The following is a 25,778-nucleotide window of genomic DNA, read 5'->3' on the forward strand; positions in this document are numbered from 1 at the left end:
TGAATTGTACCATTCATTTGAGCTACTACGGTAGGCCATAGATGATGCGATTATCTTTCCTACAACCACGGGTAGCAGGAAAGAAAAAATGCTCGATTCCCCCATCAACACAGTGTTGAGTGGGAATCCCTCCCATGGAATTATTGTGTTCTAACAGCATGGGGAGCCACTGGCATTAATCACATGTAAAAATAGGACATGCTGGTTTTACCCAAGTCAATCCAACCTGCCCATAGGCCTGCTGAACCAACCGAGATTTGAACCATCTATGGCTGGCTTAAATACTCCTCTCTCCTTATCTCCATTACATAGATGGGAGTTGAGTTTGAGAGCATTGTTTGAGATTTCAGTTCAGAATACAGTAATTCACAAGAACACAAGATATCTGACAGGAACAACAGACATTTTTCTGTTTTAGCAGAAAAATCACTTAACCACTTGCCTACCGGGCACTTTTACCCCCTTCCTGCCCAGGCCAATTTTGAGATTTCAGCGCTGTCACACTTTGAATGACAATTTCGTGGTCACGCAACGCTGTACCCATATAAAATGTATTTATTTATTTTTTTCTTAGACAAATAGAGCTTTCTTCTAGTGGTATTTAACCACTTTACAACCGCGCTATAGCCGCAGCTACAGCGCGGTTGTCCAGTTCTGGGAGGGAGTCCTCTCCGTGATTGCTGCATCCTATCAGTGCCGATCAGTGCCGCCTATCAGTGCAGCCTTATCAATGCACATTAGTGAAAGAGAAAAATAACCTGTTTGCAAAATTTTATAATAGAAACATAGAAAAAAAAATTTTTCACATTTTTGGCACTTTTTTTGTTTATAGTTCAAAAAATAAAACACCCAGTGGCGATTAAATAATTGCAATATAATATTTTTTTGCTCAGCTACTAATGCACGTTTTTTTATTGAACTGACTACTTTTTAGATAAATACTACAGGAGTTATTTTAACTCAAAAATGATCTCAGTAGATTGACCCCATTGTTTTTTGAGTGACAAGTGGATAGTTAAAAGCAACAGAATGCTCAGGTGTGAGCAGGGGCTGTTGAAAATAATGGTATTCAGATTGTTGAGCGTTTTGGAGCTTTAAGCTACAAAATGCTCAGGTGTGAATGGGGCCTAATACTAAACATTTTTGTTTTTTAGTTTTATTTATTCTGACGGTGTAAGGAAACCTGCTAAACATGTACGGTTGCCTGATATGGCAAAAACAGCTAAAAAGAAATCTTGTCAAACACCAAGGGACTAAATTGTCAGCATGTTATGAAGTGTTAACCCTGCTTCCCCCCCCCCAATTATCAGGAAGAGGAGACGCATGGTCATGTGGCAGAACTTTACCTTGCAAAAAAGGTAAGAAGGACAATGTCTGAAACCAATACCCCGTACACACGATAAGAATGATAGACGAATGATCATCCATTTGTTTTTGCATGCTAGTCTCCATATTGAAAATCAAAAGGGTACTAAACGAATGAAAATTCTCGTATTAAAAATTTTTTTTGAAAGTGATGTATTGTATTTGTATTGTATTTTCGAACAGCTACTGTACTGCGTAAACGAAAATCGTATGATCTGGTATTGTACAAGAAACATTTTTGCGCTTGCCCCTTTGGATACTGCCGTATGAATTGCCGTTGTCAGCTCTTGAAAGCTGTGTACTAAAGATCAGATTATCGGATAATCTGTCCTTGTACGAAAATTTTCTTATCATGTGTACAGGCCATAAGCAAAATCAGTAATGGTGCCTGCATAGTTATAACTGTGTAACTGTAGAAAGTGTCTATAATATTGTATGTTCACAACTAAGGTGTTCTACCTTTGTGTAGAATAAAACATTAACAACCGCTACCAAATGACCTGTAAATTAAAAACATACTAATATCAATCTTTGCATCAAATCTGAATTACATCTGCGTGAAATATTGCAGATGAGCTTTACTGTAAAGCTGAATGTCTCCAGGCAAAACCAATACCCCTCAACTTAAAGCACAGCATTACTGTGAAAAATTAAAGTGGTTGTAAAGTCTGAAGGTTTATTACCTTCATGCATAAAAAAATCTTCCATGTGCTGCTCCCCCCACAGCCTCTCCCTAATACTGACCTGAGCCCCCTCTCGATCCAGCAATGTTCACGGGAGCCTCGGCTGTCCCGGGTCTCTCTCTCCTCACTGGTTGAGACATAACAGCGGGAGCCATTGGCTCCCACTGCTGTCAATCACAGCCACTGAGACAGTGGGGAGTAAGCAAGGGGTGAGGCTGAGCCACGGCTCTATGTGTCTTTTGGACACATTGATAGGCCTTAGGGACAAGCACGTACCAGTACCCCCATAGCAAGCGGCTTGCTATTGGGTGCACTGGTGAAGAGGGAAGAGCCAGGAGTGTGGGCAGGGGACCTGAGAAGAAGAGGATCAGGGCTGCCCCCCCCAATTTTAGCCAATTTTTTTCCCTCTTTTTTTCCAAGTGTCCCCCTCCTCCACCATGCTGGTCTAGACAAGTCATGCTCGAGCAGCCCCCTGGGATAACCTCATCACAAATCTCAGGAGGCTGCAGAACCCATTAACGGAGTGGCTAGAATGTGAAGCTGCATGAGTCATCAGGGGCCAGGCTGTCTGAACACAGAAGAGGGCCAAGATGGTGGCACAGGACAATGCTGGATCAGACAAATATGTTTTTTTTAAGAGAACTCAGAAGAAACAGTTAAGGGGAGATGATCTCCTTTAACTTGTGTTAAACACAGAAGAGCCTTCCTAAAACAGAAGGAATCTGAATTTCTCACTTCTATCACAGATCCAAATAAATAAATAAATTAGGAGGAATAAATGGCTTTTTTTTTATCTATGCTAGAAGTGTGACTTGCAAATACCTTCTGAGTGGTTCTAGCAAATAGAACTGCTCACCAGAGCTGCCTAACATCATTTCTCTGCACACTACACCCTTTTTATACTGTACCACACAAGGGAAATGTTCTCACCTTGGGAACACTGAATATTTATATCTTTTTAAATAAGTCCAATTCACAGCTCCACAGCAAAAGTGTGAATAGAAAACACTTGTTGGTTTGTTTTAAGAAGAGCTATTATTCATTACCAATAATAATGTTCCACATAAAAATGGGATAAAGAACAATAACCTATTAGTTAACATGTAACCTAAAGTAATTATTTATTATTTCAGGTACTTCTACAGCGCCGTCAATTTACACAGCGCTTTACACATATATATTGTACATTCACATCAGTCCCTAACCTTCCAGGGGTGTACAATATAAGGTTTCTAACTCACATTCATACATACACATACTAGGGACAATTTAGACAGGAACCAATTAACCTACCAGCATATCTTTGGAGTGTGGGAGGAAATTGGAGTTGCGGGAGGAAACCCACGCAGGCACAGGGAGAACATCAAACTCCAGGCAGGTGGTGCTGTGGCTGGGATTCGAACCACCAATCCTACTACTGCCAGGTGGAAGTGCTAACCATTTAGCCACTGTGCTGCCCAATTCATAGAATTCTAATTCAGGTAGTAAGAAATAATTATTCCCAATTTTCTTTTGCATATATTTTTGTTTCAGAACTACCTTTATGGTGTGGTATGGCTTTGTAAGCAAGACTGGGTATCTTTATAGAAACAATTGCTGCATATGAATATTTGCAGTTGCAATAATCTGTCTTATTTGATGTAAATAAAGACAGCTGGGACTTTATGACAGCCAAAGATACAGCTCTACTTTAAGCTATGGCAATATTTTGCTAATATACAATGCTGTTCTATTGTATTTTAAAGTCAATTTAATAATGATTATGATATACACATACACACACATTATATATACATAGTTATACAGACACACTACTGTGCACAAGTTTTAGTTAATAGTTTATTTTTATCATTAAAAAATTAAAAAAAGCAAATGAACAGAAGAGATATCTAAATCAAATCAATATCTGGCGTGACCACACTTTACCTTCAAATAGCATTTATCCTTCTAGGTACACTTGCACACCTGCATTTTTTTTAAGGAACTTGACAGGTAGGTTGCTTCAAACATCATTGCCTGCAGACACTCATTATTGTACTACTCTCCAGCCCTTCAGTGAACAAACTACCTCCTGCTACAGCGAAATATTTCAAATTTTGACCCATCAGTCCAGACTACCTGCTGCCATTTTTCTGCACCCCAGTTCCTATGTTTTCATGCATAGTTGAGCCTTGTTTCCACATCAGAGGTATGTCTTTTTGGTTGCAATTCTTCTACTCAGACTTCTCCAGACAGTAGATGGGTGTGATCTTCTGGGTTTTTCATGCACAACCATTTCTAGGGCTTACAGCGAATGGTCCGAAAAAGAGAAAATATCCAGTGAGTGGCAGTTGTGTGGGCGAAAATGCCTGGTCGATGTCAGAAGAAAATGGGCAGACTGGTTGCTGCGACATTCAGATGGTAGGGTCAGAATTTGGCATAATAAACATGAAAGCATGGATCCATCTTGCCTTGTACCAATGGTTCAGGCTGGAGGTGGTGTAATGGTGCGGGGGATATTTTCTTGGCGATAGCAAGGTGTACCTAATAAAGTGACCAGTGAGTGCATATTTGTTGAGAGGCAAATGCTAGCAGGATAGTAGAAAGTGTATTTGTCACCTAGGTTTATAAAAGTACACATTGCAAATGGCACAGCACCAGGATAAAACCTCTATTTTTTGGTCCACATCTTACCTGTTCGCCAGATCTTATTATTAGCCTCAGCTGTCCACAGGCCTTCACGTGTGTGAGCTGACTGCTGCTTAGGGCTCTATATCCATTTCTTGCTCTCTCTGCCTGCTGCTGGGTGAAAAGGCTGAGTGCTTCCCCTTCCTGTATACTTAAATTCAACTGGACAGCCTTTGAACAATTCTGTCTCTGTACCACTACAGGGTTTGCAGAATCCAGTACACTGGAACTCTCTTCTATGCATGGACTATTTTTTTCTGCTTCTTGTCAAATGTTTAATTATATTTCTAACATGATTAACCAACCTTAAAGTGAGATCTCATATTGTTACTTTAGCCTTTGCTATTCATGTGTACAAGATCTGTCCTAATTGAACTTGCTTTGATATTCCTTCATGTATACGAGCAGTATCATTTGTTATATTTCATTATAAACATTTTTTTGAAAAAAAATAAATTGATGTGAAAATTAAAATAAAGAATGTTAAAAAACTTGGCCCCTATGTGAGCCTGCAGCAATGGAAAGCTATAGTACACTCTACCTACCTATATGTGTGTAATATATATATATTTTTTTTCACCCCCCCAAATCACAGAAACAAAATCTTCAGTACTAAAGCGGAGTACTAGTAATTACTTATAGCCGCCTCCAACTCCCCCCTCCATGCACACTCGCAAGTTGAACATTTCAGGATTAAACACATCATGACCTACCGTATATATGTAGTGTTAATGTATTTGAGATTGCACCTATGCTTTTATGTGTATACTGCCAAAAAAATACAACACTACTTATGAACTTTGGTGGGTCATAGACAAATATGTTACTGCCAAGTCTGAAGGCAAAACTGAAAGCTTAAAAATCGACTGCAAGTGAGTTAAAGGTAAAACAAAATACTATTTAGGAAAGAGTTTCAGCCTAAGCAGGTTGTACAGAAGAGGAGCAAAGACTGCTAAATGTTATCAGAATTGGTATCCATGCTCTTTATGGAATGAGAAGGTAAAAGCACAAATGAAGGTGACCCATCAATAAAGAGCACCTTTGCTCCTTCCAAAGCCCAGTCTCAGCCATATTTAAGCTGGATAGTTCACAGATTCACGCATGTTTGGTAAATACTCCTAGTTTGCAGAAATTACAATCCAGTGGTACTCTATATTCAGTTCACCTGTTCTAACAGACACGAAGAAACAAGCAAAAAATTATTTTGTAACTATGGCCACTTACATTGTCATCACCATATTCTGCTTGGTAGGTCCAAAAATTTTCCATGGAGCACTTTGTTGGTAAAAGCTGAAAAGTAAAAATAAGCTCTAACCAGGGAAATGCAAAATGGACTGGCTGTGTCTCTCTTATGAAGTAATGTGAAGTCAAACAAATACAGGACAAAAGTAATCGGAGATAGGTTACGTGGCAGTTATTTGAGACCGTCTCCATTGACACCATTTAAATTTTTCATGAAACCTTGTTATGATTCTTCCAGCAACCTGCATTATATTATGCTACTTTTAGCTTAATTTATCCCTTCTATTTAGGTCCTCACAAAGCTATTACAAAAGTTACATTTTAAAACCATTAAAATTTAGAACTTTATTTTTACAACCAAGATTTATGCACAATTCTTCCATTGGCATAACATGGATCTAGAGGTAAAATCTAAAGTCTGGCTGTTTAGTATTGATTCACCGGCACTGTTAATTATCAGTAGAAAAATACTGCTACCTTTGGCTGAAAATGTAAAGTAGAACTATAAGCAAAACTTTTTTTCATATTGGATAGAGCAAGAGAGGGTTTTAACCAGTCATATGGTTTTCCATCTGTGTCCCATTGCAGAGATTTCCCTTCACTTGCTGTCCCATAGCCAAAGAGGAAATGGTAGGAAAGCCCTGCAAATTAAGGGAATTCCTTGGGGACCCCCAGGTCACCAAAAATAGTGTTCCCCATTGGAAGATTTCCCCTCTATTACTTTTCTGGGGACAGCCCAAAATTTGGGATTTTCTTTAACTTTCACTTTCAATGATAATGGCAAACATTTGGACAAAAAAAGGCGAATCTCTTTAACGGGAGCACAGACTGCAATAAAATCTGACAAGTGTTATAAATCCTCTCCACTCTATCCAAAACCAAAAAAAAAAAAAGAATGATGCCTTTGGTTATACGCGAAGATTACCGTTTGTTCCATTTGCCAAGTGCAATCCCCATTTTGATAGGTCTTTCCCTTCTTTGCCTCAAAATACTAATTGCACTGTATGGATGCTAACCTAAATGCCTCACCACACAGGTACCAATGCATAAGTGTCTCTCGGGTGCTGAGCTGCCTTTCCTTTTCCAGTTACTCAAAATCCAGAAAGGATTGTAGGCCCATCGCCTAAGACAATTGTCGTGTCTGCACATCTGGATTCAGCAACACTATATTAAGGTGGCGTCTGAGCAGTGTTTAGAGCGCTTTTCCTAGGGAAAGAGAGAGGTTGAGCAGGATGGACTTCTTACTGGAGAGGCTGCCGCATGCAGCTTTATGGTGAGTTACCATGAAGAAATTAACTCAAAAACACATGTGATGAAGGCCTTTACCAACTGAGTGTCTGTGGCCTGTGAAGTTGCTGTCCTGCTAAGTTCTGATCTCTGCATGCACGGTTAGGGTCTTTATAAACTTGTAAAAAATGAGGAACACCTACAAATGAATCTGGAAACTCTTAATTTAAATTGAAAAAATGTGTTTATGGAAGTCTGTAAAAACATGGAAATATTTGCAAAAATAGAGTTTGGCTGTGGAAGCAATGTCAATAATACTGGCTGGCTTTTAAATCAGTCACAGGATGAAGCACTGGTTCTCATATGTAAGGTACAAACATAATATAAAGAGAAAAATATATTTTCATCCATGAGCAGAAGAGGGAATTTTTTTCTTATTTTAAGTCACTATATTTAACCAATTGTCTGTATTAAGTACAAACAAACTTGCAGTGTTGGTAACCCATTTAGGGGTAAGATCATTCATCCAGGCTGAGCAGTTTACTTTCCACTAATTGTAGTCAGTTACATTATCACTAATTGTGGTCAGCTATACAGCTCTGTTATACATTTCCAGACATAATGGTTAGTTTGTCACCCTGTAATTACTATTTAAATCTGGGTCTGGGAAACAAATAGTCAATAGTGGACATTTAAAATAAATAAATAAAAAACACTGTCCCAAGCCGCGGGCAGTTCAAATCGCACTTTTCTTGGTAAAGGGAAAGGCTAAATGGGGTGGAACTATCACACTGAGGAAGCAGCCTCAACCTGATGGCGAGGTACCGTTTTGAAGAAATTGTACCGATTGTTTCAATTGATTCAATTGCGCACATAAAAAATCACTGAAGTCACTATCCTAAACACATTTGCTGCTCTGTACTGTAAACACAACTAAAAAAGTTGCTGAAAGTCTTTGTCATTGATAAAAAAAAAAAAAAAAAAAAAAAAAAAAAAAAAAAAACTTTGAGGAGTAGTTATTTTAACCCAGCAAAAATTCCAGCAACTTGTCAGTTTGTGGTTACAAAATGACAAATTTGATTAGGTGATTTTACCAATGTTTATGTTCACTGTTATAGCACAATTCATTCACATCTCTAAAAATACTTTTTTAATGTCTCCCAACCTAGAGGCTTAGTTTCTTTGGATTGGTGGTCCCCAAATAGACACATGAAAACCTCTGAACTGATGGCAGCCCAGTCTTTGTAACCTGTCTGATCATGTAAAATCATGATTTGTAGAAAAAGTATTTTTTAACAGTCTTGGAATACACAAATTAAGTGTTGTGTATTTTATCAAACTAACCCAACTCAGAATACTGCTAACCAGGTCACTAGGGATTATTGCTGTGCATGCCTGCCATGTTGTGGGGCTATTACTGCACAGGCCTACCAGACTGTGAGACTGTTACTGCATAAGCCTGCCATACTGTGGGGCTATTGCTATATAAGTCTGCCACGCTGTGGGGCTGTTATTACATAGGTCTGCCACGCTGTGGGGCTGTTATTACATAGGTCTGCCACGCTGTGGGGCTGTTATTACATAGGTCTGCCACGCTGTGGGGCTGTTATTACATAGGTCTGCCACACTGTGGGGCTGTTATTACATAAGCCTGCCATGCTGTGGGGCTGTTATTACATAAGCCTGCCATGCTGTGGGGTGATTATTACAGAAGACTTCCATACTGTGGGGCGATTATTTCACAGGCCTGCCACGCTGTGGAGCTGTTATTACATAGGTCTGCCACGCTGTGGGGCTGTTATTACATAACCCTACCACGCTGTGGGGCTGTTATTACATAACCCTGCCATGCTGTGGGGCTATTATTACATAAACCTGCCATGCTGTGAGACTATTACTTCATAAGCCTGCCATGCAGGGGAACGCATTCTACACAAGCCAGCCACACAGACTATTACTCCATAAGCTTGCCATTCTGGGGGGGCTCATTCTACATAAGTTTGCCACACTGTGAAACTCTTACTACATAGGCCTGCCATGCCACTGCTATATGCCATGCCAGTGCCCTGATCACTGCCACATGCCATACCAGAGCTCTGATCGCTTCCATACACCATACCAGCGGCCCAATCACCACCATACCTCATACCAGCATCCTGATCACTGCCACATGCCATACCAGAGCTCTGATCGCTTCCATACACCATACCAGCGGCCTGATCACCACCATACCAGCATCCTGATCACTGCCATACCAGTGCCCTGATCACTGCCACATGCCATACCAGAGCTCTGATCGCTTCCATACACCATACCAGCGGCCTGATCACCACCATACCCCATACCAGCATCCTGATCACTACCATACCAGTGTCCTAATCACTACCATACCGGCATCATGATCAACACGATACCTCATACCTACATCCTGCTCACTGCTGTACCCCATAGCAGCGTCCTGATCACTGCCATATGTCATACCACAATCCAGCATTTTAGGGTCTCAGCTGATCAATTTTCACATTTATATCCCATAGTTTGTATATGCTATAAAACTTTCCCACAGACTAAATATTAAACACAGTTTTGGGTTATTTTTATCCCCAAAAATGTAGCAGAATACATTTTGACCTAAATTTAAGCAAAACGATTGTTTATTTGCTAAATTTTATAACAAAAAAAACAAAGCAATAAAAGTTCTTTCAATCGAAATTTTTTCAAAATGCTTAGTTTTTATTTATTTTTCTTTATTTATATATCAACAAATAAAAAACAAAAACAAAAGAAAGTTCTATTTGTGTGAAAAAAATACTAAAAGTTTCATGTGTGTAAAGTGCTGCATGACCACACAATTGTCAAAGTGCGACAGCGATGAAAGCTGAAAACTGGCCAGGACTGGAAGGGGGTGAAAGTGTCCGGACTTGAAGTGGTTAAAGGACTTGCTGATTAACCACCCCTCTTCTCCTTAGGAAAGTGTGATTTTTCTGAGCTTCACTGCACATTTCTGATCTGACTCACCTAAATGTGACTGGTGTGAGCCTTCAGGTTGCCAACATGGTCCTTGATCTTCCATTAACCCCACAGCAGTCATGGGAGTGCACATCAAGTGTTTTTAAACTCTATTTGTATACTTTTGATCTGCACAATAGCCGTTTGTATTACTACTAATTTTTCTCTCTACATAGGAATGCATCCTTATGAATTGTGTAAACTTTGTAGAGAGTTCTCGGTCTCATTGTCCTCTCCCTGGCTAATGGCCTGCTCCTCCGAAATGCTTGCCTCTGCTGAAACACTGAAATCAGGATTTTATAGTTAAAGTGACGCTCCAGTCAAAATGTAAATAAATAAAAGTCAGCAGCTACAAAATCTGTCACTGCTGACTTTTAAAAAAAAAACAAAAAAACACTCACCTGTCCCTTGATCTAGTGGTGTGCTCTCCGCAGCCGGGTTTACCATCCGTCCTCTCCCCAGCGCTGGCATCTTAAGTGTGGGCACCCTGCTTGTTGCAGCTTGTGGCTTCACAGCCGGATGCCCATTGTGCACGTAGGAGTAGCACTGCTCCTTGTGAATGGTCCCGTGGTCCTGGGACCTTTCATGTGTTCCAGAAGACTACGGGGAGGGAGAGGAGGGGGCGGGGTAGGACAACTTCCGCTACTGATCGCCTAGGCGCCTTAACGTGGAGCGGGGGACAGGGCCTTAAAGTGGAACTTCCCCTTTTGGGTGGAGCTCCTCTTTAAGCCAAGTTTACTTTCAGTTGCCATTGTTACATCTTGATTTGTTTTTGTATATGTAATGTCTTTATGTGGGTATAAGAACTGTGGCATATGTGTGCAATGTATACAGCAACTAGACTCTTCTGACTAATGTTTAGTCATCCCCCTTTAAGCCACTCCCACTGTTAACCACAACTGAACCATGACCAATATTTTCCTAAGAAATGTGTGGTAAATGAATCCATTCCTACTGGTGTTCACTTTATCAGCCCAGGCAAAAGGAAACCGATGCTTTTTGTACAATCCGTCAGGTATCATTCACAGTTGCTGGTGAGGGTAGGACACCTGTCACAGAACATATTTTGGTGGCCTTGAAGGAAGTATCATAACTGTTATCTCTAAAGTTCAAGATGTACTTCAAAGGAATGTAATGGCGTTGAAATGTGCAGTCTTTGGGTATTTCCATATTTCCAAAGTCAAACAAAGAATTTTGTGACTATGTAGGACAGCAACAGAGAACAGAACTGAGCTCCAACAATGTAAAGCGACTGTGTTGCCAGCACTGACGTATGTTATTGAGTAATATCCAGCATTAAAGTCATTTTTTTTCCTTTCAGAAGAAATGCCTTTATTTAAAATAACTTATTTTTGACCCATATATGGTCACAATTTACCATTCCATTCTTCCTAGGCAAATAAAAAAAAAATATTTGAAATGTAGGAAGAGTCAACTGTAGAGCAGAAAAGTTCTCTATTGCCATTAGTAAACTGAAAGATATATGACAGCTAGGAAAGATGATAATTTCATCCCTTTAGCTGCCAGAAAGTTTTGTATACCTCAAGAGGAAGAAGGAGCATGCACAAGGACTTTGTATAGGAGCATTTCACTGCAGTTTTACTCTACCACTAGTACTTGAATGCTTTACCATGAAAGCCTCAGACCAACGAAGTTACAAAACTAGGGAATCCTTTGAACATTGTCTTGTGTTAGCAAAAGATCTAATGGATCTAAAATGAAGATGACCTCTTTAACAAGAACTGTGTTACTCTAGGGATGAAATATTAAAAGGTTTGATATGTGTAACAAATAAAGTGAAGTCTTTTCTCACATCCATTAAAGAATGGTACCATATAATCTCAAGTGTAAACAAAATGTAGCATGAATAGGATTATGAAGGACCTGGGGAACCCTGAGATGGAGCCAAAAACATGTCCAGTTGCAAATAATGGTCATGGTTCAGTTGTGGTTAACAGTGGGAGTGGCTTAAAGCTTAAAGGCTTAAACATTAGCCAAAAGAGTCTAGTTGCTGTATACATTACACACATATGGCACGAGAGAGAGAGAGAGAGAGAGAGGGGGGGGAGAGAGAGGGGGGGGGAGAGGGGGGGGAGAGAGGGGCGAGAGGGGGGAGAGAGAGGGGGAGGGGGAGAGAGGGGAGAGAGAAGGGAGGAGAGAGAGCAGAGAGAAGGGAGGAGAGAGAGCAGAGAGAAGGGAGGAGAGAGAGCAGAGAGAAGGGAGGAGAGGGAGGGAGGAGAGAGAGGGAGGGAGGGAGGGGAGAGGGAGGGAGGGAGGGGAGAGGGAGGGAGGGAGGGGAGAGGGAGGGAGGGGAGAGGGAGGGAGGGAGGGGAGAGGGAGGGAGGGAGGGGAGAGGGAGGGAGGGAGGAGAGAGGGAGGGAGGGAGGAGAGAGGGAGGGAGGGAGGGAGGAGAGAGGGAGGGAGGGAGGGAGGGAGGAGAGAGGGAGGGAGAGAGGGAGGGAGGGAGAGAGGGAGGGAGGGGAGAGGGAGGGGAGAGGGAGGGAGGGGAGAGGGAGGGAGGGAGGGAGGAGAGAGGGAGGGAGGGAGGAGAGAGGGAGGGAGGGAGGGAGGAGAGAGGGAGGGAGGGAGGGAGGAGAGAGGGAGGGAGGGAGGAGAGAGGGAGGGAGAAGAGAGGGAGGGAGGGAGGGAGGGAGGAGAGAGGAGAGAGGGAGGGAGGGAGGGAGGAGAGAGGGAGGGAGGAGAGAGGGAGGGAGGGAGGGAGGGAGGAGAGAGGGAGGGAGGGAGGGAGGGAGGAGAGAGGGAGGGAGGGAGGAGAGAGGGAGGGAGGAGAGAGAGAGGGAGGGAGGGAGAGAGGGGGGAGAGAGGGGGGAGAGAGGGAGGGAGGGAGAGAGGGGGGAGAGAGGGGGGAGAGAGGGAGAGAGGGGGGAGAGAGGGAGAGAGGGGGGAGAGAGAGGGAGGGAGGGGTAGGGAGAGAGGGAGGGAGGGGTAGGGAGAGAGGGAGGGAGGGGGAGGGAGAGAGAGGGGTAGGGGGAGGGGTAGGGAGAGAGGGGGGAGGGAGAGAGGGGGAGGGGGAGAGGGGGGAGAGGGGAGAGGGAGAGAGAGGGGGAGAGAGGGGGAGAGAGGGGGAGAGAGGGGGAGAGAGGGGGAGAGAGGGGGAGAGAGGGGGAGAGAGGGGGAGAGAGGGGGGGGGGAGAGAGAGAGAGAGAATACAAAAAAAATGCTGTATATTTGTCGAATACAGTATTATGCTTAGCGAATGTGCATTTTGCTCTGCTTGAGAGTTGGTATGCATGCAATGCTGCCACACAGCACTTTCCCAATATTCTACTTTACTGAAGATCCATATGGCTTGCAAAATACCAGTTGCTATGGCTAAGGCTGCTTTGTCTAGCCGGGTGCCTTATTGAAGATCCCTATTGCTTTCAGTGAGGAGAAATCTCCCAAATGGGGACACAGCTGACAAAAGTCCTAAACCTTCCCTGCTCTACCAAAACTAGTTCCATTTTATTCACATGTGTCGCATACCTTTCTTAACCACACTAGGTTCTGACAGTTTCCAAAGGAATCCTAATGCAGCACGTTTTATAATCTTCAAGCTATAAAGCTCCTCGTGTACATGAAGGACTCATAGATCTCTAAAAGCTTTCACTGCAGATGAAAAGCACAGCATTCCACTTTCTCAGCCTGGTTCGTTGGCGCGGTTGTACCGATAGGCATCTCTTCTACTCAACAGAAAATGATCAAAACTACCCAAAGTATGTTTTTTTCCTCTTGTGGAAGTGATCTGCTTATAAGACTTTTCACTCTTATGCAAGGTTCCAGTCAGGATAGGAATAGCAAATAAAACCATTCTATTAAAGGAAAATGACATTTTCACACATTTAATTACCCTGAATCATCCTCCTTTGCAAACAGTAGGGCATCTGCTATGCTATCAAAATATAATTGACTTGATCGTTTCTAGCTCAGTGCCCAAAACTTCTCCTATACACAATTATTTTGCATAGGTAGCATAGCTCATGTCACATATTTTATATTCCAGGAGATTAGGCAATAAAATAACATTTCAGTGCAAGCTAACTGATGAATCAGCATACAGCCATCTGCTTAGTGCAATTAAGCTTGCAGCGTTAACTATGCAATTCTGAAGCAGCATATACTGCTGTCCATACCACAGCAATGGTTTTAATGGAGTTTAAAACACAGGGCTCAACTGCTGTACAGCTCTGAAAAGGTTGATCTTCTACTTACTTTGCTGGTTCATTTATTATAAAGTTCTTTCTGCACCTGAAACCTGTTCAATAATGTAAAGCATGTTTCTTATCTGCCTTATTCATTATTGATTAGTGCCACAATGGAATTAGTGGAAGCTGCAGCATTACTGTAATACTGTAGGAGCTGGCACAACAAGAATTGTTTGATATTCAACAGATCAAGACATTTGTGAAAACCAATATCAGTTTTGCAAACTTGTTCCTGTAAATGTTGAACTCTTGCTTATTTGTAAAGGCAATTGAGAGAATTAAGATGGTATATACACTCACCGGCCACTTTATTAGGTACATCTGTTCAATTGCTTGGTAACACAAATTGCTATTCAGCCAATCACATAGCAGCAAATCAATGCATTTAGGCATGTAGACGTGGTGAAGACAACTTGCTGAAATTAAAACCAAGTATCAGAATGGGGAAGAAAGGGGATTTAAGTGACGTTGAATGTGGCATGGTTGTTGGTGTCAGATGCTGATCTACTGGGATTTGCACGCACATCCATCTCTAGGGGTTACAGAGAATGGCTCGAAAGAGAAAATACCCAATGAGTGGCAGTTTTGTGGATGAAAATGCCTTGTTGATGTCAGAGGAGAATGGGCAGACTGGTTGCTACGACATTCAGATGGTAGGGTCAGAATTTGGTGTAAACAACGGCACTAACAAGGTGTGCCTAATAAAATGGCCAGTGAGTGTAAAGTATCATACCTCATAGAATCCATTTAATTTTACCAGTTCTAGCTGTATCGCAAAAATGGCATAGTTCAGTCTGCGTTAATAAGAGAGCAAACTCCAGGCAGGTGGTGCCATGGTTGGAATTCAAACCAGCGACCCTATTACTGCCAGGCTGAAGTGCTAACCATTAAACCACTGTGCTGCCCATAATTTAGGTGTGTGGTCTAATAAATGGGTAGTTCTAAGGCCATTACTGCTCTATTGTCATAGTCAGTCTTGGCTATAGATTGTGGCATGGTTGTTGGTGTCAGACGGGCTGGGCTGAGTATTTAAAAAACTGCTGATCTACTGAGATTTTCATGCACAACCATCTCTAGGGTTTACAGAGAATGATCTGTAAAATAGAAAATATCCAGTGAGAGGCAGTTATGTGGATGAAAATGTCTTGTTGATGTCAGAGAAGAATGGGCAGACTGGTTGCTGCTACATTCAGATGGTAGGGTCAGAATTTGTCGTAAACAACATGAAAGCACGGATCCATCCTGCCTTGTATCAATGGTGCAGGCTGGTGGTGGTGGTGTAATGGTGTGGAGGATATTTTCTAGGCACTAGCAAAAAGTGTACCTAATAAAGTGGCCAGTGAGTGTAAAGTGCCATACCTCATAGAATCTATTTAAATTTACCAGTTATTGGTGTAGCACAAAAATGGCATATTTCAGTCTGTATTAATAAGAGAGGTCAATAGATCTGCAAAACAACAGCAAGATAAACTAATAAAAATACTAGAATATTGCAAAATATGCATGACCTACATTTATTTATTTCAGGTACTTATATAGCACAGTCAATTTACGCAGTGCTTTACATACATATATTGTACATTCACAACAGTCCCTAACCCTCAAGGGGCGTACAATCTAAGGTCCCTTATTCACATCCATACATACTAGGGCCAATTTAGACAGGAGCCAATTAACCTACCATCATGTCTTTGGAGTGTGGGAGAAAACAGGCACAGGGAGAACATGCAAACTCCAGGCAGGTGATGCCGTGGTTGGGATTCGAACCAGCAACCCCAGTACTGCCAGGCAGAAGTGCTAACCATTAAACCACTGTGCTGCCCATAATTTAGGAGTGTGGTCTAATAAATGGGTAGTTCTAAGGTCATTATTGCTCTATTAGTAATCCAAAATCCTCCTGCGCTACAAATGGCAAACAACTAACATAAAGCTGCCAACACTCACCTACTAATACCTAGTGCAGTGTGAATAAATGAATAAATAAATAGTGTGGCGCTCAAAATAAATAAATAAATAAATATATATAAATACAAATAAGTGACCAATTCATATATCAAATCTTAAAAAAACCGCAACTAGCATCAACTAAAATTGATTATATGAGAATATATAATAGTGTATCAAAAATGAAACTCAAGTGATCACACTTTAAGTAAATCAAGTGTCTCAAATAAATATCGTGCTTAAAAATGACAAAATGGTGACCAAATAGTGTAACAACCTATGTATAGATCAAAAGTGCTAAAGTGCCAAAATTGGTGCAAAAAAAAAAAAATATATATATATATATGTCCAATCCTTCTACAAATCAATGTAGACAATGTCCATCAAGTGATAAATAAATTCATGCAATATATAGTGATAATCAATTAGTGATTCGTGCCATAATCTTCTCCAAACAGTGGCTAGATTTCCTCCTCCCTGCGACCCCTAAGGGCCAACAGGCTTGCAGGATCAACCTGGATCCTAAAATCAAATGGGCCAGCAACTTTCCTCCTTCCTTGGATTTCCTTGTGGGCCTCCTATTTCCCTTATTCAGCCAAGGCGCCTCTGAAGAACAGTGGCTCACCAATCCAGTGAGCCAAGAAAGAAAACACCCTCTAAGTGTAGTAATATATGACTCCTTTATTAAAAGATATGAAGTAGCATAACTCACATTCCTTAGCAGTCCTCCCTCCTCACCGATGTGTGGGTACACTGCATGTCATGACACAAGGAAATCCAATGAAGGAGGAAAGTTGCTGGCCCATTTGATTTTAGGATCCAGGTTGATCCTGCAAGCCTGTTGGCCCTTAGGGGTCGCAGGGAGGAGGAAATCTAGCCGCTGTTTGGAGAAGATTATGGCACGAATCACTAATTGATTATCACTATATATTGCATGAATTTATTTATCACTTGATGGACATTGTCTACATTGATTTGTAGAAGGATTGGACATATATTTTTTTTTTTGCACCAATTTTGGCACTTTAGCACTTTTGATCTATACATAGGTTGTTACACTATTTGGTCACCATTTTGTCATTTTTAAGCACGATATTTATTTGAGACACTTGATTTACTTAAAGTGTGATCACTTGAGTTTCATTTTTGATACACTATTATATATTATCATATAATCAATTTTAGTTGATGCTAGTTGCGGTTTTTTTAAGATTTGATATATGAATTGGTCACTTATTTGTATTTATATATATTTATTTATTTTGAGCGCAACACTATTTATTTATTCATTATTGCTCTATTGTCATTGTCACTCTTGGCTATAGAACTGTCAGTCACGGCCAACGCCATAGTTGCATGCTGGCTGTAGCACTGGGGTTCAGTCCGCATTTGGTAGTGGTTTCCTAGCTAACTGTTCTCAGTCCTTAATGGTAACAGCCAATATACTCTAGGCCTAGTGGCTGCTATTCGCAGGCTGTAGCAGTTTTCAGTCCTCTTGTGTTGGTTAATCCATGCTAGTTATTAGCTCTTTGCCCAGTGCAGTAGTCACTAGCCCTGTGTCCAGTGTGGGGGTTTCTATCCATGTGTCTGTCTAGTGGTGGTTAGTTTCCTGTTGCTTGCATGCTTCCTTCCCCAAATTTTGCACCATTCAGTATCCTCTTTTACCCATCCTTTGGTGGACTGTAATTAGCATTAACCTTAAGTGTCCATGCACATTGGCTTATACAAACACTGCTTCTAGAGGAGTTTAGCGTTTTTGCCTGTGGAATCAGCTCAATGTTATCCTATGTGTCCATGCACATTAAATCATTTAGAGGCGCATTGTAAGCAGAACTTTTTTTTGTCCCATGCAGTGGGGCTGTGCCTAAACTGCATAGCTTAACTGCTTGTTTTGTCAAAGGGGCCCCCAAAAGGCTATGCTTACCCTGTCCTTTCAAACATCCCAAAATCGGCGCTCCCCCACGTCCAGTGGTGGACTGTTCCTGCTGTCCTCACACCTGTAGCCGATCTATGGGCATGAGGACATCAGGAACAGTCCATTCACAAGACCACTAGCGTGCATGAGGGTAGAAGCGGCAGGGACTGGTCTTGCATTCAGAGGATCGGCAGATTAGGCAAGTATATCTTTGCTCTCATCACCCCTAGACACAAACGAGCACTTAGCCCAAACCATTTTTTTGCCTGGAATTCTGCTTTAACCACTTCCTGTCTGGACACTTTTACCCCCTTCCTGTCCAGGGCAATTTTCAGCGCTATCACACTTTGAATGACAATTGTGCGGTCATGCAACACTGTACCCATATGAATTTTTTACCATTTTTTTGAGACAGATAAAGCTTTATTTTGGTGGTATTTATTCACCGCTGGGATTTTTATTTTTTTTGCAATGTAAATGAAAATGTCCAAAAAAAGGTGTTTTTCTTATAAAATTTTGCAAATAAGCTTTCATCATAAATCTTGACTGAAATGTATTCCGCTATCTTCTTAGTAAAAAAAAAAAATAAGCCAAAATTAGTTTATAACCAAAAATTATAATTTTTAAACTTTTTTTTACATTTTTATTTTTTTTTTATTTTATTTATGTTTTTTTTCGTTTTGTTTTTTTATATACGGTCACCCTAGCAGTACAGTGTCACCATGGTGACACTGTACTACTTGTGGGCAGTGATGAAGATTCTTTTTTTTATTTTTTTACAGTGATTGCTTTTACACCCATATAGGATGTAAAAGCAATCATTTCTCTTTCTCTCTGTCTGCATTCTTGCAGCCATTGAGAACTACTGAGTGAGCTCTGATTGGTCACAGCTTGTCACATGGTACAAGGCTGTTGTGAATAGCCTTGTACCATGTGACCTCTGTGATCATTCACAGATTTCACACGTAGTAAGCAATGATGTCACAAGTGACATCTTGCTTACTACTTTGCATGTGATCACTGATTGGCCAATCAGTGATCACATGATCATGACCTCCTACAGAGGTCCCGTCTGACGATCGGTGTTGCACTGTGTCCGGAGGACACAGCAGGCACAGGATCGCGGTGCTGCGCGCTCCCAGGGAGCGCGCACAGCTAGAAATAGCGGGAGCCGTTTATGAACGGCAACCCACCCCTGGAGTGCCACCGTCCTGCCGTTTATAAACAGCAGGCGGACGGCAAGTGGTTAAGCTCAACGTTTAGAAATAAAAAAAAAAAAAAAAACTCTTCTGTTTTTGTTTTTGACAGACGTTTTCTGGCAGAACAAAAATGCCAAATGCTCCTAAACACTCCAAAAAGCTCCTATAATATCCTAAACTCCTGTACAAAAATGCTCTATATGAGTGTCTTTTTTTTCTGCCAAGGGAACTGGAGTTTTTTTATGCCCAGTGTGCATGGACCCCAAGTCTTGCATTTACCTGTCCCTGTTTTTCATAATCTTAACTTTGCAGCCTAGGGTTTAAACAGTGTTATGTTAGGGTACAGGGCAAGGCAACGGGGCAAGGCAAGTGACCAATTGACACAGGAGTTTATTTACTAAAGCTGGAAAGTGCAAAATCAGATTCTACTTAGAAACCAATCAGCTTCCAGTATTTGTTTATCTATAAAAAAAAAAGGTGTCAGCACTCAGTAATAAAGACTAGTTGTTAGCAAAAAGAGTTCATACACAAAAAAAACCCACCAAAATGATACATAAATACAATTGTTTGCATTGCAAAAACAACTGTATTTATGTATTTCCAGTTTTTTATGCGAATGCTTAGTTGAACAAGCTGAAGTTAGAAGCCGATTGGTTTCTATGCAAAAAAGTGCACTCTCCACGGTATCTTTTCCTGACTGCAAAGAAAACATCATGCTCCACTTTTGTTTGTTTCACCACTCATAAGTAAGGTCTGAGAAAAAAGCCAGAACCTCTGGGAGAAAAAGCAACATAAAAAATGCTCATAGTGGCTTTTATTGTGCAAGTGTTTGAGAGTTTATGGGCCTTTGCTTTTAGAAGCATTTTTTTCCCAAAACATTCTCCTCTCCTCATTTTTCACTATAGTCAATGTACACTTGAAAACATCGAACTCTCCTAACACTGCATTTATGAGGGTTTATGATCATTCAGGTGTTTTTGAGCTCAAAACGTGACTTCGTGAAAACATGTGTCATTTTTCTAGTGACTAATAAACCCATATTTTAAACAACTGAGTTTTCTATTTTAATAAAATGTATATGCAGTACAACTGATAACCTCTGCTTGCATAATACATTTGTTATTAAAAGATAGAGAATGGGCAAGATAAAAATAATCTATAACAGAGCTAACTTTAGGGCAGGGGTGGGCAAACTTTTTGACTTGAGGGCCGCAATGGGTTCATATATTGGACCCGGGGGCCGGACCAAGAGTAGATGAATGATGTGTATGTGTGAATTAATATAAATTAAATTAAAATTTGTAACATTAAAATGTTTAGATTAATTTAAGGTAGAAAAGCATAAAAAGAGTTATTTTACAAAACTTTTATGCCCCCCACTAGCTGCTGGCCGGCCCAGCCACTACCATGCCATCCATAGTAAGTATAGTAATATTCCCCCATAGTAAGCATAGTAATTAATCCCCCATATAGTAATTCATCCCCCATAGTAATTCATCCCCCATATAAAAATTCATCCCCCCTATAGTAATTCATTCCCCATATTAATTCATTCCCCATATTAATTCATCCCTCATATAGTATTTCATCCCCCATAGTACTATTCCCCCCCAAGTAGTAAGCCAAGTCCCCCCTGTGTCAATTTACTTACCTTTGCTCCGCGCGTTCCTCTCGCCGTGTTCCCGCGCTGTTCCGGTCTTCAGGGCGGACTGTGAGAGGAGCCTAGCTCCCCTCACGCTCGTCACGCTGCCCCGCCTACACACATCCTGACAGTCAATGTTTGCCTGCCCTGGCTGTTTTTTTTTTTATCACGCTCCGCGGGCCGGATTAAAAGGTCCGCCGGGCCGTAGTTTGCCCATTGCTGCTTTAGGGTCTACTAAGTAAGAGAAACTAACTATATATCTATTTTGTCTGAACAGAAAACATGCTCTGATGAATACTCACTCAAATCAAAACTGAAAGTTAAACATTGAGATGCCTATAAAGTGCTAAAGTTTGTTTTTTTCATTCAGATATTGGTGTCTTGCACCAATTCACCCTGTCCCCCCTTTGTTGGTATTCTGAAAACTCCTGCTTGTGATGTAAGAGAACCACTGCCAAACAAGTCGATCCCTTGTTCTTATTTTAACCACTTGCCTACTGGGCACTTTTACCCCCTTCCTGCCCAAGCCAATTTTCAGCTTTCAATGCTGTTGCACTTTGAATGACAATTGCGCGGTCACGCAACACTGTTCAATGCTATACTCTGATTAAAAAGTTTTCCTGTAATCTATATATATATATAAATAAATTAATAAAATGTTTGGGGGTAGCAAAAAAATTTTCTTTTCACATGTAGGAGAGGAATGGCAGAATTGGCCTGGACTGGAATTGGTTATAGAAGCACATTCCTATTACCCCTGTGAAGTGCTTTGTGAGTGCTGTGTGCGGAGAATTACAGTGAACTGCAACAAAGGTAAACATTTATGTATTAAACAACAATTTCTAGATGTCATTTTACTTCTGGAGGTTTAAAAATAAAAATTAGGCTACCGATCGATAATCAAGGGCAATATAGTTATTGTTTTTAAACCAGTTTTCTCATCTCTGATAGTGGGGAAGGGGTTTGAAACCCTCTAAGGTTTTTAACTGCTATCCAGGGTTCCATTAGAGAGATTTACCATCACTTCCTGTTCTGCTGACAATATTTTGCCAGACACTAAGTGAGTGGACTCTCCAATAGCAACACAGACAGAAATAAGAATGGTAAAGCAGGGGAAGTCTAGAACCCTTCTCAGATTTTTATATTATGTCTGTGTCCCTGTTGGATTTTTTTTTTTGTTATGGTCTGGAAAAACTGCTGTCAGCAGGAGAGGAAGTGAGGGAAAATCTCTCTAATGGAGCCCCAGATAGCACTAACAACCCCCCAGAGATTCCACATTCCCCATTCTGTCCAAAATAACAAAAAAAAGGTTTTGCTTGCCATGAACATTAACCACTTGCCCTCCTGAGGATTTACCCCCCTTAATGACCATGCCTCTTTTTGCTACTCGGCACTGCACTAATTCAACTGATAATTGCGCGGTCATGCAATGCTGCACCCAAACAAAATTTACGTCCTTTTTTTCACACAAATAGAGCTTTCTTTCGGTGGTATTTGATCACCTGTGCGCTTTTTATTTTTCACGCTATAAACAAAAAAAGACCAAAAATTTTGAAGAAAAACAATATTTTTTACTTTCAGCTATAAAAAACATATAGTAAACTCAAAGTTAGTTATAAATTTAGGCCAAAATGTATTCTGCTACATGTTTTTGGTAAAAAAAATCCCAATAAGTGTATATTGATTGCTTTGTGTGAAAGTTATAGCATCTACAACTATGGTATAGATACTGCAATTTCCGCCATTTCTTTTGCTATACAGCGCTGTGCTAGTTTAACGGACAATTGCGCGGTCATGCAATATGGTACATAAATGAAATTTATGTCCTTTTTTTCACACAAATAGAGCTTTCTTTCAATGGTATTTGATCGCCTGTGCGTTTTTTATTTTTTGCACTATAAAAAAAAAAATGGCTGACAATTTTGAGAAAAAAAAAACCAATATTTTGGACTTTTTGCTATAAAACATGTCCAGTAAAAAAATTTAAAAATCAAATTTCGTCAGAAATTTCGACCAAAATGCATTCTGTGAATGTCTTTGCTAAAAAAAAAACAAATACGTGTAAATTAATTGGTTTACATGAAAGTTATAGCGTTTACAAATGGCGGGAAAGATACTGGGATTTAAAAAATTTTTTATACTAATAATGGCGACGATCAGCGACATATGGCGGCGATCAGTGACTTATGGCGGGACTGCGGCGGACATTCTGACACTGGGGGGAACTGACTTGGGGTCACTAACATCTCCAGTGACACCAATACAGTGAACAGTGCAAAAAAACAAAACAAAACACTGACACTGTATTAATGGCACTAGGGAGGAAGGGGTTAACTTTATTTACTGAAAAGGTTAACTGTGTGAGGGGAGTGTTTTACTAGGGGGCGGGGGTGTGTACTGCACGGGGACACGCTGATCAGGAGAGATAAACTCTTTTCTCCGGCTCAGCATGTCAGGAGCTGACAGGGAACTGACAGAAAGCAGAGCTACTGCAGCACTTCTCTCTGTCAGTGATTGCCGCTAATCGGCGGGACACAGCTGGTAATGAACGGCTGTCACCCGGCGACTGACATCCGCAGCCGTGATGGGCGGGACAGGTAGGGCGGTGGCGCGCCTCGTGCGTGCCCCCTACCTGTTTTGTAAACACACGTTTTAAAACGTGGTTTTGCCCAGCCGTGCCGCCCTGCTGCCGTATTTCTACAGTGGCTGGGTGGCATGTGGTTAAAAATCTTCCACACTGAGACGTGCATTATCAGGATTAATGTCTAAAAAGGCATGCACTCTAAGCATGACTTGTAGTAACTGGGCAGTACAATTGGCAGTACAGCAGAATTGTCCCTGGTCCAAAAAAATATAAGTGACTTTCCCACAACTCCCACATACGCAGGATATAATTCACATTTTTTTCTAGTAAACTTTAATACAGAAGAATGCCCTGAAATCTTTTTGCTAGTCTATGTCCATGTCACTGTTCCTTTCACCATTATCAACACATACAGTTGTGTTCAAAATAATAGCAGTGTGTTGAAAAAAGTGAATAAAGCTCAAAATCCTTCTAATAGCTTTTATTTCCATACACACAAATGCATTGGGAACACTACACATTCTATTCCAAATCAAAACATGAAGAAAAATATATCACATTTGTGTTATTCCTCTAAAAAATTGAAGAAAAGTGAATATTAGACTGTTCAAAAAAATAGCAGTGTTTGTATTCTTCTTTACAAACTCAAACATTCACTATATAAACTGAAAAATGTTTGAAGATTTTGCTTTCCTTTGAATCACTTAATTAATATTTAGTTGTATAAGCACTGTTTCTGAGAACTGCTATACATCTGTGTTGCATGGAGTCAACCAACTTCTGGCACCTGTGAACAGGTATTCCAGCCCAGGATGATTGGACTACATTCCACAGTTCTTCTCTATTTCTTGGTTTTGCCTCAGAAACTGCATTTTTGATGTCACCCCACAAGTTTTCTATTGGATTAAGATCCGGGGATTGGGCTGGCCACTCCATAACGTCAATCTTGTTGGTCTGGAACCAAGATGTTGCACGTTTACTGGTGTGTTTGGGGTCGTTGTCTTGTTGGAACACCCATTTCAAGGGCATTTCCTCTTCAGCATAAGGCAGCATGACCTCTTCAAGTATTCTGATGTATTCAAACTGATCCATGATCCCTGGTATGCGATAAAGAGGCCCAACACCGTAGTATGAGAAACATCCCCATATCATGATGCTTGCGCAACCATGCTTCACTGTCTTCACAGTGTACTGTGGCTTGAATTCAGTGTTTGGGGGTCGTCTGACAAACTGTCTCCGGCCACTAGACCCAAAAAGAACAATCTTACTTTCATCAGTCCACAAAATGTTGCGTCATTTCTCTTTAGGCCAGTCAATGTGCTCTTTGGCAAATTGTAACCTCTTCAGCACATGTCTATTTTTCAACAGTGGGACTTTGCGGGGCTTCTTGCAGATAGCTTGGCTTCACATAGGCGTCTTCTAATTGTAACAGTACTCACAGGTAACTTTACACCTTCTTTGATCTTCCTGGAGCTGATTGTTGGCTGAGTCCTTGCTTTTTTGGCTATTCTTCTATCCATTCGAATGGTAGTTTTTCGCTGTCTTCCACGTCTTTCAGGTTTTGGTTGCCATTTTAAAGCATTTGCGATCATTTTAGCTGAGCAGCCTATCATTTTCTGCACTTCTTTATATGTTTTCCTCTCTCCAATCAACTTTTTAATCAAGGTACGCTGTTCTTCTGAACTATGTCTGGAACGACCCATTTTCCTCAGAATTTCAGAGAGAAATGCACTGTAACCAGCATGTACAACATTTGCTGCCTTCCTTCCTTAAATAAGGGCAATAATTGCCACCTGTTTTTCAAAGAATGAATGACCTCACTAATAGAACTCCACACTGCTATTATTTTGAACATGCCCCTTTCAATTAGTGATTCAATTACACAGAATCAGCAGCATGCATATCATGACTGTGGGGTCTGTTGGATTTCTATTACTCTACTACACCTGCTAGTAAATTATTTGCCATGTAGAAATATAATTTCTACCAAAAACAGTGATTGATCAGGTTAGTGATGTCTGACTGCTATTATTTTGAACACAACTGCACATTGCAGGGCAAGGTGCCACCACTGTTCCTGTATTGTATTTGATGAT

At 40.8% G+C, this 25,778-nt stretch overlaps 1 protein-coding gene across 6 annotated transcripts in view; it reads right to left on the reverse strand.

Moving 5' to 3' along the window:
- APBA1 (amyloid beta precursor protein binding family A member 1) overlaps window positions 1-25,778 on the reverse strand; it is a 213,909-nt gene that overhangs the window by 51,886 nt on the left and 136,245 nt on the right. For 4 of the 6 annotated variants that reach the window (XM_089691054.1, XM_089691053.1, XM_089691051.1 and 1 more), the window contains one exon: window positions 5,940-6,005. The exons of the other annotated variants lie outside the window; for them this stretch is intronic. In XM_089691054.1, coding sequence (XP_089547180.1) covers window positions 5,940-6,005 — 66 coding nt within the window. The remainder of the gene's footprint in view (window positions 1-5,939; window positions 6,006-25,778) is intronic. 6 annotated transcript variants of the gene reach the window in all.

The sequence above is a fragment of the Staurois parvus genome, unplaced genomic scaffold (assembly GCF_062004578.1).
Source record: "Staurois parvus isolate SC_StPar_1 unplaced genomic scaffold, SC_StPar_1.0 ptg000549l, whole genome shotgun sequence".
Lineage (NCBI taxonomy): Eukaryota > Metazoa > Chordata > Amphibia > Anura > Ranidae > Staurois > Staurois parvus.